Source organism: Gossypium hirsutum, chromosome A09 (assembly GCF_007990345.1).
Source record: "Gossypium hirsutum isolate 1008001.06 chromosome A09, Gossypium_hirsutum_v2.1, whole genome shotgun sequence".
Lineage (NCBI taxonomy): Eukaryota > Viridiplantae > Streptophyta > Magnoliopsida > Malvales > Malvaceae > Gossypium > Gossypium hirsutum.
In genome coordinates this window covers 67,450,006-67,463,146 of record NC_053432.1, presented here as the reverse complement: position 1 = coordinate 67,463,146, position 13,141 = coordinate 67,450,006, and the positions used below count along the sequence as shown (strand labels likewise).

At 35.2% G+C, this 13,141-nt stretch overlaps 2 protein-coding genes across 6 annotated transcripts; both read right to left on the bottom strand.

Moving 5' to 3' along the window:
• Window positions 1-691: 691 nt before the first annotated feature.
• On the bottom strand, window positions 692-4,831 carry LOC107889242 (arogenate dehydratase/prephenate dehydratase 2, chloroplastic). 5 transcript variants are annotated; one of them, XR_001681697.2, is made up of 13 exons: window positions 4,371-4,831; window positions 4,221-4,288; window positions 3,954-4,046; window positions 3,618-3,818; window positions 3,454-3,534; window positions 3,050-3,145; window positions 2,884-2,961; window positions 2,668-2,757; window positions 2,485-2,549; window positions 2,328-2,409; window positions 2,178-2,254; window positions 1,213-1,345; window positions 835-1,079 (listed from the first exon to the last, which is right to left on the bottom strand). XR_001681697.2 is itself a non-coding variant. In XM_016813597.2 (12 exons), the coding sequence occupies exons 1-11, from the start codon at window positions 4,633-4,635 to the stop codon at window positions 2,195-2,197; spliced, it is 1,179 nt and encodes a 392-aa protein (XP_016669086.1). In that variant the 5' UTR covers window positions 4,636-4,831; the 3' UTR covers window positions 692-1,079; window positions 2,178-2,194. The 5 variants fall into 5 exon arrangements, 4 of the variants coding, with proteins under 4 accessions (XP_016669086.1, XP_040932408.1, XP_016669085.1 ...); XM_016813597.2 differs by lacking the exon at window positions 1,213-1,345 and having other exon boundaries at window positions 692-1,079; XM_041076474.1 differs by lacking the exons at window positions 1,213-1,345; window positions 3,050-3,145 and having other exon boundaries at window positions 723-1,079; window positions 4,371-4,825.
• A 2,733-nt stretch (window positions 4,832-7,564) lies between these two features.
• LOC107890071 (uncharacterized) lies at window positions 7,565-8,963 on the bottom strand. The gene is made up of 3 exons (XM_016814586.1): window positions 8,450-8,963; window positions 7,861-8,253; window positions 7,565-7,761 (listed from the first exon to the last, which is right to left on the bottom strand). Exons 1-3 carry the CDS (start codon window positions 8,961-8,963, stop codon window positions 7,565-7,567), a joined length of 1,104 nt encoding a protein of 367 aa, XP_016670075.1.
• Window positions 8,964-13,141: the final 4,178 nt, after the last annotated feature.

Here is a 13,141-nt window from a genome sequence, read left to right as displayed (position 1 = left end):
AATAACTAACCAAAATCCATTTTTATACATGCCCATATTACATTTTTAAAATTTTTTATACTAGTTTAATTTAATATTCACTTTTTATATGATTTTAATTTAATATTTGATAATTTTATATAAGTTTCATTTATTAAAATCTCATATATAATTATCTTTTAACTTTTTATACAAGTTATAAATTTCATAATATGTAAAAATAACATAATATAACATATTATACGCCTAAAAATAAATCAGGCTAAACTTGGACCTATTCAAGCCCAAACCCAACCCATATTTAAACGAATTTAATTTTTTACTCAAACCTATTTTTTCAATTTAATATTTTTACCCAAACCTTTTCAAATCTCAAGCAAACCTCTAAGCCTAAACAAAACCCAACCAATGAACAAGTCTAATTGTGACAATCTAAGTGCTATGTCATCAAATTTTAATAGAATCAAAATTCAAGGATCAAATTGCTAAATTCGAGTGTCAAATTTTTAAAAAAATAAAATAAAATACTAAAGTGGATTTAATTGCCCCAAATTCTGAGGCCGAAATTAATATCAACCCTTCCTTTTTTTGGCCATGGCTAGTGTCTTTGCAATCTGTTGGTTATCAGTGGGCAATCGTAAGAACATAAGAGGGAACGTAAGAAATAAAAAATAAATATAAAATTCAAAGATACTGAAAACATCCATTTAGTTGGGATGAAAAAGAAGAAAACATGGCATTTAAGATGTTCACTATTTTTTATGTTTATCAAATGTGTCGTGTCATAAATTTATTTTCAAAATTGTCAAATCTATAATAATAATAAAATCAGAAATAAGCATGCCCAGTTTAAAAGTAATTTAAAAGAAAACTTCCGTGGAAAATTTTTAAAAGAAGACACCACCTGCTTGTAAAAACAAAAAATTACTTGCGCTTAATTACAGGGTATCATGGAGCCAAAGCCATATTTGTCAGCATCCCTCCATAGCGCAGTCCAGTGGGCTTTCTGGTTGGCTTGGCTATCAACTGACAAAACCTTTCTCTCAACATAATAACTCCACCTTCTATGTAGTATCGTGAGTAAATATATTGGGAAAATTCTGCATCAGCATAATCAATCAAGTGTTAGAAACATAACGCCCACCAAAATGCTTAACAATATACATCCATATCTGCATTATGTATATAGACCCTAACTTTAGATTACATTGTTAATAAGGAAATGGCACTCACATTTGCAATAGAATACCAACTGCATTATTGTCGAGGCTAGTTGGAATGCAATAAAAAGCATTTATTGTGGCCATAACCATAACTCAACCAGACAAGGTTTCTAGCGGCTTTTATTGTCATGTGTGGATCCAACCTATATTTTGGGTGTAGCAAAATTATCATTTTTGTGTTCAAACTCATGCTAGGGCATAGTTTATAAAACATTTGTAAGTTAAATAGCTTTGAATTCAAACTACCTTTATGCTCATCCAATAATTACAAGGACAGACAACAGAATAGCTTGTACTAGCCATCAGAAAAAGGATAGAAGTCTCTCTCTGATAATATGCTTCACTCTCTCTCTCATAATATGCTTCACATTCTTAGAGACCCAACAACAATCTTCCATGAGACCATCTCTCAAAGGATTATAACTGGATAATCACCATTCATTCTAGAAATAGCACCCTAACGTAAAACTGTGAAATATCATGCACCCACCGACCACCATTACACAACTTACAGTCCCAGCATTATAAGAAAGAAAAAAAAAAAGAACAATTCAGAACGACAGTTCCTTGTGCTCTTTCTCAAGGCTACCCACCACTGAAAAAGAATGATTCTTATTATAGAATAATATTGCATACAAGAGTCAATGAATTAGTGATCATGTCTCAGGTTACTCACTTCAGCAACAAAATAATTCATGAAGGAGCTAGAACAGATTGACATGATAAAATGACATTCTTCCTTAACTTCTAAGAGAGAAAAAGTTGTTTTACTCCTATTAAATCACCAATGACATCAGTCCAAACAACCTCATTTTGGTCAGCATGCTATTAAAGCTCTGAAAATTAATTTGAAAATATTATACAAAATTCTACTAAAGATAATGATCTAGCAACATTCTGCCACCAAATCATTGTAAAGATGTTGAAGACTGTCATCAATCTACCCTCAATATTTGTTCAAACATTGAATAATACCATGATCCACAACTTGTTTACAACATGGTAGTATCCACTGGATAGCTCCCTAGAACTCGCAAGAAAGTGGCAAACTCCTGCCAAGGGAACATATTGTTAGATATCTAACTAATTCTCTTAAAAGGTTATGGAAGAGGCAGAGCAATATACCTTTAAATGTCTTAGGGCATTCTGTGCTCTCTCTTCGGCCATGGATGCTTCGAAGTCCACATAGAAAAGGTAGTCAAAATATCTAATTACAAGACATTCACAGAATTAGGGTGAAATCTGATAAGTGCCAAAAGAAAAAGATATTTAGTAGAATTACTTTGAACCATTGTTGCTATCATCAGATGCTCTCAAAGGCTGGTTCCTCAAGGGACGGCTTTCAATCTGATCAAAGGTAACAGATAAATAAAGGATGTTAATACAACCCCCAAAAAATACCCTTTCAGATGTAGTTTACCAAAGTAACTTAAACAAATTTACAGAGAATTTAAAAAAAAATAACCTTTGTAAGGTTGATCTGCCGAAGAGCAAAAACAGCAAGTCCCTTGAAAAGAACACCAGGACCCTCCTCTAGTGAGAAAACTATACTTGTCTGCAGATTAATTGCATATAATAGAAAAACTTCATGAGCAACAATGATCCATAAATGCAGCATAGCAAAGGAACAGCTTTAACCAAGTACTTTGACTGCAAATGGTATTGTCATTGAAAGGCTAACCTTGAATGGCTTCTCCACACCAGGAATAAGGGGTTCCCTGGCCAGCATGAGAAATCGAGTAACATTATCACAATAATCCTGTTGAAAAGGGAAGGCACACCAGATTTAAAAGTTCTGAAAAATATTCAACACCAAGCAATTATGAAGAACTAAAACCAACATAAACCTGAACATCTTCAGCAAGAATGTTCAGTCCATATATCTTTGCAGCTGAAGAACTTGCAACAGCTCCCGTATCTTTTAGTTTGTTGAAAGCCACGTACTAAATATAAACAGCCATAAAATCAGTCAAAACTAGGAACTACTCAAGCTATACTGGCAATTAATTCTAAAAGCAATCATGTAATCTGAATTCTATTCTTTGCTATATTCATAGAGAATAAAATGTATTTGATCAATTTTGGATCAGCAAGGATCACCATAACTGAACTAGATAAATCAGTTCCTGCCTACCTCCTATATGCAATGCTTAGACAATCAAAGAACATAATGTACTCAGCACATTCAGCTACTAAGCTTTACATAATCTTTCATGTCAAATAAATTTCTACACTTCAAATCATGACTCACCTTTGCTGCAAGAGCAGTATCATCAGTTGCTTCTCTACTCAAGCCTAACTTTGTTAACGTGTTCTCGCACTGAGCTAGAGCCTGAAACATGATTGAGTTAAAACAAATATATTACAAACAACAAGAAAACTTAGTCAACAAGTAGGTTAAATCTTACATCATACCTGAGGATGACTAAGAACCCTTTGTAAGTCCTCAACTCTAACACCATGATTGGCTAGTAAGCAATGACGAACTGCAAGCTTAACTTCCCCAACAATGTGCAAGCTATGGCGAAGCAAGAGGTCATAATTCCGATGAATACTACCACCTAAGGAATTCTCGATCGGTAATACTGCTCTATCCACTATCCACTTTTCTACAGCCTAAATAAAATAATACTTAAAAGCAGTTCTCCCTGAAGATTAATCAATATGCTTGCAAATTCAAAATCAACCCCATTTTCTAACATGAAAACTAAGTATTTATCCACGGAAAAAAAAAAGATTTCAAGTAATTACTTCAAAAGCAGCATCAAATTGATCACAAGGAACAGCTTCACAATTTGGATAGGCCTTCTCAGCAGCTGCTTCACTGTAGGCGCCACGAACTCCCTTTAAAATTTGAACACAAATTAATCAAACAATTTCATTGAATTATAACGATATTTTATAAATATATAATTAAATTATAATCTTGACCCAATCTCTGACGTTAATAAAATAAAAATATATATAATGTTATTATTGCTATGTAAATGTAAAAAAAAAAAGAGATTAAAATACTACCTGATACGCAACGCGAAGGCGAGAGCCAGCAGAGACTGAATTAGAGAACTGGGTTGAAGAAAGTGGCCCTGAATAACATAACATAAAATGGGAAATTTTAAAAACAAAAGATAAACCCAAAAAAGAAAAGCGAAAACGGGGATATCATACTGGGATGAAAAGGGGAGTCTTTTGAAACAACGTCATACGAGGAATCCTCGAAAAGCTCCTCCAAACCGACGGACTTCGTGATCTTATTGCTTCCGTCGTCTTTGTTATTCCCGTCGTGGAGGGAAGCGAAAAGAGCGGTGAGACGAGGGCGGTTCAGAGGAAATTGGGGAATTTGAAACGGTGCTGCTGTTCTCTGATAGGAGACTGTCCCTTTTCCGAAGAGTGTGATCGACGGGGACCGTATATTGGAAGTGGCCGTAGCCATAAATGAATCAGCTTAGATCCTGATTACAATGGCGGCGGTGAGATTTTTATTTTTGATCGAAACGGCGGCGAGATTTTGAAGACTTCAATGTACTAAAAAATATTTTAGGTTCCTTTCATTCTGGGAAAAATATTTAGGGTTTTGGACCGTGATTTACCATCCCAATCGATATATTTTTGGTTCGATAATACGCTTAAAGGCGAAATTAGTTCATAGAAGTTTTAATGTTAAATTGGGTTATTAGTCCCTCTATTTTATGAAAGTTGTGTATTTAATTTCTGTATTTTAATTTAGTCATTTTTAGTTTTGTACTTTTTAAATTTTAAAATGTTAGTTCCACCAAACGATAATGTTAAACTCGTTAAGTCCTTCCATTTTCAAAATAGCTCGTTAAGTCCTTCCATTTTTAAAATATGATATAACAAACATATTATCATATGTGTAATATCATGTCAACTTAATTTATTAAGTTTTACAACTTAGGTTTTGAAAATTAATTTCAATGAATTGAAAATCTGAATTGAGTTAAAAAAAGAAAATTTTGTGGTATATTTTATATTTTTTAGCTAAAAAAATGGCATCAAAGTTGATTTTACAAGCTTTTATAATATTAGGTTTAGATGTTTTTCAAAAGCATGAAACTTAAATTGAAGATATTACTAATTTAGTTTCGAGAAACACTAAAGAAACATGTAATTATCTAAACTTTTTTTTATTTTATTTTTAATTTGTTACTAGATTCTATTAAATGATAATTTTGTTTAATTCTCATACATATTAGTTCTTAAAAAATAACATTTTTGAGATTTCATTTTTCTACAATTTTCATATAGAATTTTCTATTTTAAAAAAATAATTTTGAGTTCTTTTAATAATTTTATATGGAATCAAGATTAAATTGACAGAAAATAATAAAAGTAGAAGATAAGAACTGTTAGCATACTAATTAAAAAAATACACTTAACAGCTAGCTGACAAAAAATATTTTTAAAAACTTTAAATTATATTGTAATTTTTTTAATTAAATAATTTTATCCATAATTTAATAATTAATTATGTAATTTACGGGTACAAGGGAAGAGATAGAAGCGGAAAGAATTTCTGTTCTTTTTTGATAGACGATACAGAGAAGCAATGGAGGGTTTTGCCATTTTCCTTTTTTGGGTTAATTGCAAAATAACCCTTTCGAAATTACTGCATAAACCCTTTTATTTCTGCTGTAATATAAAATCTAGGCCTCAACTATATAACCCCTCAATTAACAGTCCTTACAAATTAGTCCATGACCCAATAAGCTAATTCAAATACTGATAAATTCGACAATAATTGTTAGTGTAAATTTTCTTTAATGATAATATGATTTTTCTTTTTTGGCAAATATAAAGCTTAGATAATAAATCTAATATAACGTCAGCAATTAATATGATCTATCTATGATCAACAACGATTGTCGAATGTCATCTTTCAAGAGTTTTCTTACATAACTAGGAGGTTCCTCAAGAATGACCAATTGATCCATCACACCACCATCTGCTTCGCGATGCAATCCGCAACTCTAATAGCCTTTAAGGATAATACTATGTTAGTTCTCAATAAATTTTGGAAATGTATGTCATGATTTCCAATATTATAATTTGGTTACAGGTTTCCTTCTAATTAAGTTATTTTGATTATTATTATTATTATTATTATTATTATTATAGTACATTCATATTTATATTGAGGATGTAGTTCCATGAAATGCGGTCTAAGGGGACTATTCACTTTCAATAAGAAAACTGACTTGAGCATTAAAATTATGACCAAAGGTAATTTTGTACTTTTCAATTGGGAGATTGAATCTCAACCTACCAAGTATATCATTCAACTTTTGCTCTCTTTTTCTTTTTTTTTTAAGAAAAACCGATTAAAAACTCCTAAAAGCATGGTCTTGCTCAATAGTTGAAATCACCAAATCAGGAGGAGCTTCAAGAAGCTGAAGGGATGACTTCCAAGAGAGACTGATTTTTGCCAGTTTATCCGTAATTAAGTTACACTCTCTGGGAACATACTTGATTTCCCATTGACCTTCAGAACGCAAAAGTCTTTTAACTCTTCTGAGAATTGTATTGCCTGAGTCCACTAGTACTTCCATCGACAAAGCCTTTACCACTTCAAGGCTGTCAGACTGGATTCGGACTTTTTTATAGCTCTTACTTAAAGATACAAGAATACCATCGAGAATGCCCCAAAGTTCTGCCTCCAAGGGGGAACATCTACCCAGATAGTGAGTAAACCCCAGAATCCAATTACCGCTCCTGTCCCTGATCACGCTTCGTGCTGCTGCATTTCCTGAATCTCTGGCAACAGCTCCATCCGTAAACAAGTGAGCCCAATTATCAGCCAAGTGATGATGAACTCCATGATTCGATACAGTAGTTTTAGCTTCAATAAAAAACGGTTCAAAGTGAAGAGCCCAGCTGAGGAAAGACTTAATGGTTTCAGAAGCCGACCAATTGATATATTGGAAAATGAACAGATTCCTGTTCTTCCACAGTCTCCAAGCGACTATTCCAAAGAGGCACGACCAAGTAATTCCTTTGTCCTGCAACTTATTATAACAAGAAAGATTAGTGGAAAACCAAATTTGAAAAGGGTCAGAAAAGAACCTGAACCGTCTCTCTACAGGAACAATGAGCATCCAAGCTTCCTTAGCCATCTTACAATCGAGGAGAACATGCAGAATATCTTCAAAATCATGTCCACAAAGAGAGCACACACTACTTTGCCCAATCCCTCTTCTGAAACACTCAGCATTAGTTAGAAGCCTCTATTTGGCTGCAAGCCAAAGAAAAAGACAAACTCTCTGCGGGCCTTGATACTTCCAAACAAGATTCCAAGAATCATCTGAAGGACCCTAGGAACTTTCTTTTAAGGTCCAATAAGCACTTCAGATGGAAAAAGATCCTGAACCAGAACGAGCCCAAATGATCCTGTCAATTCCTCCGCCAGGGTGTGGTGGGCGAATACTAACAATGTGTATAACAATATCTTCAGACAACCATAAACGGACCAAATCCAAATTCAAAGTACCATCCGGTAGAACCCAGTCTCTCAGATTACACTCAAAATTAAGACTAGAATGAACTGGAGCATAAGGAAAAGGAGACCAACCTCAGGAATCCAAGTGTCTTTTCCAGCTACGAATATAAGATCCATCCCCAATAGACCAAATGATGTTCTCACGTAAAAGTGGCCACACCTTAGAGAGGGAGTACGAAATATGAGAACAATTAGTTTTGTGAATAGAGTAAGGAATATGGTTTTTCCATCCGTACTTCGAACGAAGGACACGAACCCATAAGGCATCTTTTTGAGAGATGAGATTAAATGCGATTTTCATGAGGAAAGAATTGTTCTGGTCATAAAGATGCCTTAACCCAAGCCCTACGCGGCACCTAGGTTTGCAAATGGACTCCCAACCCACCAACGCACATTTAGAATGCCCCATAGAGCTACCCCAAATGAACTGTCTTGCAATCTTTTCGATCTCGTCACACACCCCCTTCGGAACTAGAACAGTCTGCATGAAATAGTTAGGAATGGCGAGAAGGACAGATTGAGCAAGCGTAACCTGCCCTACAAAGGAAAGTTTCCTGGCTTCTTAATTCTGAAGAAAGTTTCCTGGCTTCCCAATTTTGAAGTTTACGTCTCGCTTTATCAACAATAAAATTTAGGGTACTTTTAGTGACCCGATCATGAAAAAGAGGTGTTCCCAAAAAACTTCCCAAATTCTGAACCTTTTAGAAGCCAAAAAAATAGCTAATCTGGTCACATAAGCTATCATCGACACCTTTGGAGAAGTACATATTGCTCTTCCCTGCATTGACTTTATGGTCAAAAAAGTCACTGAAACTTTTGAGAATTTCCTTTAGCAAGATAGCTTGGTCCATCTCTGTTTTGCCGAAAATAACAAGGTCATCAACGAAGAAAAGGTGAGATAAGAACGACCCAAACCTAGAGAGCTGAATCAGACGCCACTTTTCTGCTGATATTTCAGAACGAATACTATGTCCTAACCATTCCATGCAAAGGACGAAAAGGTAAGGTGATAAATGACAGCCCTGTCTAATCCCCCGCACGGGCTTGAAGGATTGAGACGAAACCCCATTCCCTAATATTTGCATAGACGATGAAGATATAGCACTCATAATTACCTTTCTAAGAAACTCGAAAACCCCAGCAACTACAAGAGTCACATCAATAAAGTCCCAGCTAATCCTGTCATAAGCCTTCTCCAAATCCAACTTAATGGCTATCCAATTTCTGTCAATTTTCCTACTACGCATCGAGTGTATAACTTTTTGCGCAATTAAGTTATTATCAAAAATGTTGCGACCTGCTATAAAACCAGCTTACTTGGATAAAATATAATTCGGAAACACCTATTTGAATCTATTGGCGATCGCCTTCATCACCAATTTATACATAACCGAACACAGACTGATTGGTCGATATTGGCTGAAATCCTCTGGACACTCCTTCTTAGGAATAAGCAAAATTAAAGTATTGTTAAGATCCTCCTTAATCTTATTACTAGTAAAGATTCCCTGGACCCAATTGCAAACCGCCTCTTCAACGGAATCCCACTGACTTTGAAAAAAGTGTGCGCAAAACCCATCACTTCCTAGAGCCTTCAGCAGAGCCATGTCAAAAAGGGCCTTCTTAATCTCCTCATTTGAAACTGGCTTTTTAAGGAAATCAATGTCCTCTTCTTTGAAACGAGGAAAAACATCCAAAGGAAGAATACTCATGGGAGTAAGAGGTTCACCATACAGCCTTTCAAAAAATCTAGCAGCCTCATCTCTGAGAATATTCTGGTCCGACTATGATAGAACTTAGTATTACGATCACCAAACTAAAGCCAGTCATATCTGGCCTTCTGTCTCCAAAGAAGCTCTTCATGATAAAGTACATTTTCCAGCTCATCTCGAACCTCCATTTCCAAATCGACTAGTCTACTAGAGGAAGACCAATCCATGGCATTCTAAATATTCCCAAGCAACTTCATAAGATATCTCTTGCGTGTACCTAAAAATCTGTAGACGGACTTGTTCCACTCTTTGACATGATTAGAAAATCAGATAAAGAGTCAGCCATATTACCTGTAAACCTCCATTTAGTAGAAACCAACTCTTTGAAATTTGCATGTTTTGTCCACCCTGCAAGAAAATGAAAAGGTCTCCCTTTAGGAAGGCTACGATTAGGGTTAGTAGAGATAAGAATGGGTCTATGATCCGATTTAATACGCGGGAGATGGAATACTAAAGTACGCGGGAAAACAAAGATCTAAGAATTATTTGCTAAGGCCCGATCAATACGTTTATGAATATTGCCTCTTTGCCAAGTAAAAGCCAGCCCTATGAACCCAAGATCCTACAGATTACACGATTCAACAAAATTTCCAAAAAGCTTGCATCTTTTACCCATTGACCGATCACTTTTTTTATCCTTAGGAGAGAGAATGGCGTTAAGTTCCCCTAAGATAAGCCAAGGTAGGGGGTCAGGAGGTAAAACTTCTAATAAATCGGTCCAAAGAGTCTTCCTCTTAACTCTGTCAGGACTACCATACATAACAAAAATATAAAAAGAGTTAAAAACAATATTACCTTGCACATGTAGAAGCATAAATTGAGGATGGTTATGCATAATATTGATGCAAATATTATCCTTCCATCCAACCCAAATTCCACCTGCAAAACCAATAGACTCAATGTGATGAGAGAAATCAAAACTCAATTTATCAATAATAGCGTTAGCTTTTTTACCACTAGCTCTCGGCTCCAAAAGGCAAACAATATCAGGTTTATGCTCAAGATTATACTCATGGAAAACCCGTAGGAATTTACTACTCGCACATCCTTGACAATTCCAAGAGAAAATAGATAAATTAAAATCCATAGACAAGAGATAATAAAGAACAAAGAATAAAAAAACTCTAAAAATAAAAGCCAAAATAACCAAAAAACGGATCATTCCTGGATACTTTTACCAGAATCTGGACCAACCACCTCCGAAATATCACCTTGCAATATGGAAACTGTCTGAGCCAACCTAGACATAGAATCACTCAAAGGAACTTTAGAAGAAATTTTATTTTTAAAATTAATCCCTTTCCCATGCGTAATTTTATTGATCTTTTTAATAGCCCCAAACCCTCCATCTTTATTAACCACCGTTCCTAAGGTACGAGACTTAGTACCCCCAGAATTTGTCGCATTCTTTTTCCTTAAATGATCCCCTCCAACTGATTCCTTCTTGTTGAATGAGACGACAGTATGTCTCTGAGGATTTAGACCGCCAATAGAATCAGTGACTTGAATTTCAACCAACTTTGGCACCATCGAATCAGTTTTAGTCTGTTTATCTAAAACATCACCATCGTTATCCTCATGTCCAATAAAAACAGGATTAAAACAAGAAATATTCATATTTGAAGAATTAGAAAAACTTGTAGATGAATTAAAACATTTTGCATCGATCAACGTGCTAATATCAGGACCACTTAAAGACTTAGAAAAACCCCCTAGAATGTCAACTTGAGAATCAGACTTAGTGCTCGGCCAATTCAGCACCCCATTAAATTGACTTGGCCCATCGTAGCAAGTGGCCATAATTGATTTAGCACCATCTGGGCTTAGTACGCCATTTGCCTCAGCAGAAGCAGCAATGTGTGGGACTATTGGACCGTCCATAGTAGTCCTGCACTCTTTAGAAATCTCAGGCCCAAAGTTCTTTTTAATTCCCTCTATCTGCTCCTTTCCCCGATTATTTTTCCTTAACTGTACCATAGATGTTCCAGATTTCAAAGAATCTCCAAAATCCACCGCTTGACCCTCTGTTCCTTCTTTGTTCCATCATTCAAATTCAAATTTTCTATAGTTTTCAGGGCGTCAAAACGGGATCCTGATTTTCCTTGATCCCGAAGAATCTTTTTACTGGGATTAATGTTGCTAGAATTACGCTTATTTTTTTCTCGACCACCATCCATGGCCCGTACATAATACCATCTCTGTCGTTCGTCACCTTTATCAGAATATCGCTGATTTGCTCCTTTCCGGATGACGATCCCGGTTGCATTGTGACACAAAGCTCTTTAGTATGGCCATACTTCCCACAATTAAAGCAAATCGTGGGTAGCGCTTCATATTCGACCTGTTGATGTAAACCGTTCACAAGTACTTGAGCAATCAGGGGTTTATCAAGATTGATATAAACAACCATTCGGGCAAATCTTCCCCTAGTTCTGCTGTCTGTATTGAAGTCCAATTGGACCACTTTACCGATTATTCTTCCTATTTCTTCGAGTATTCTCCTTTTATATAGAAACCTTAGAAGACCCGAAAGTCTTATCCAAGCAAGCACCATGCTTGGATATGCTTGAGATGGTATAAAATCCTTTGTCCAAGGTTGGACAGTCAGATATTGTCCATAGATCATTCAAGGCCCCTACGACAAAACCTTAGCATAGTCATCTGGGGATTGAAACTTAGCGAGGAAATATCCATTCTCAATGTCCATGAGATGGAAAGGCATGGAAGGGTTCCATAACCTGCTTATACGGGTGTTTAAAGCCCCATAACTAATATTCCTTCCAAGTAGTTTTAAAACAACTGTTTGCTCCATTTCTTTATATAAAATTTGTTGAATCCTCTCAGAAAAATCAATGGCAGGGATTCCATTGACCATAGATCTATGTATATCTCCCTCCAAAAATTCTAAGTCTTCATCAGCACTATAACCAGAAGATACCAATCCCTTCTTATCCAGATATCCAGAATTAATCCCCAACAGTTTGTCCTTCCAGGTGATTGAAGGACTAGATCTCGTTTCCACCAACATATCAGTGATTTCCCCATTATTATCTTCTTTGAATCTAACTTTCTTTGTATTACGATCGTCGTCCGCCCGCAATCCGCCACCATCTTCAACTTTCGGCAGAGAACATATACCATCAACATGCAGAGAATTTTCCATTTTTCCTCTTCCTGAAGAGAGGAGTTTTATTATTGATTTTCTTTAAACAACCATTTTACTTTTGCTTTCTTTTAAATCTGTAATTGATGGTCAAAGAATAAACAACTACTGTTGTGCCCAAATTATATTTTTCACATGCAATGATTCATCTAAATTTGGTGATTTGCTTCACTTTGATAACTTAGCTCGTTTTGGATTGTGCTTCAACAAGCTTAGGTAAACCTAAATTTAAATTAAATAATTTTAAAATATTTATATATATATTTTTATTTTTTAAACTATAAAAATTCCAGTTGAGTGAGTTACCTCGATCTCTGACTTTTTTTTTAAATTACAATGCAACCTGTCTCCTAAACAATTCTAATTATAGCTAAACAAAAAGTATTCACTTTCACTAAAAACATCATATCTCTACCTACTTAAGATAAATTACTCAAACTTTGTACATAAGTTGCTAGCAATCAAATTTTGAGCTAATTATACCTGTAGC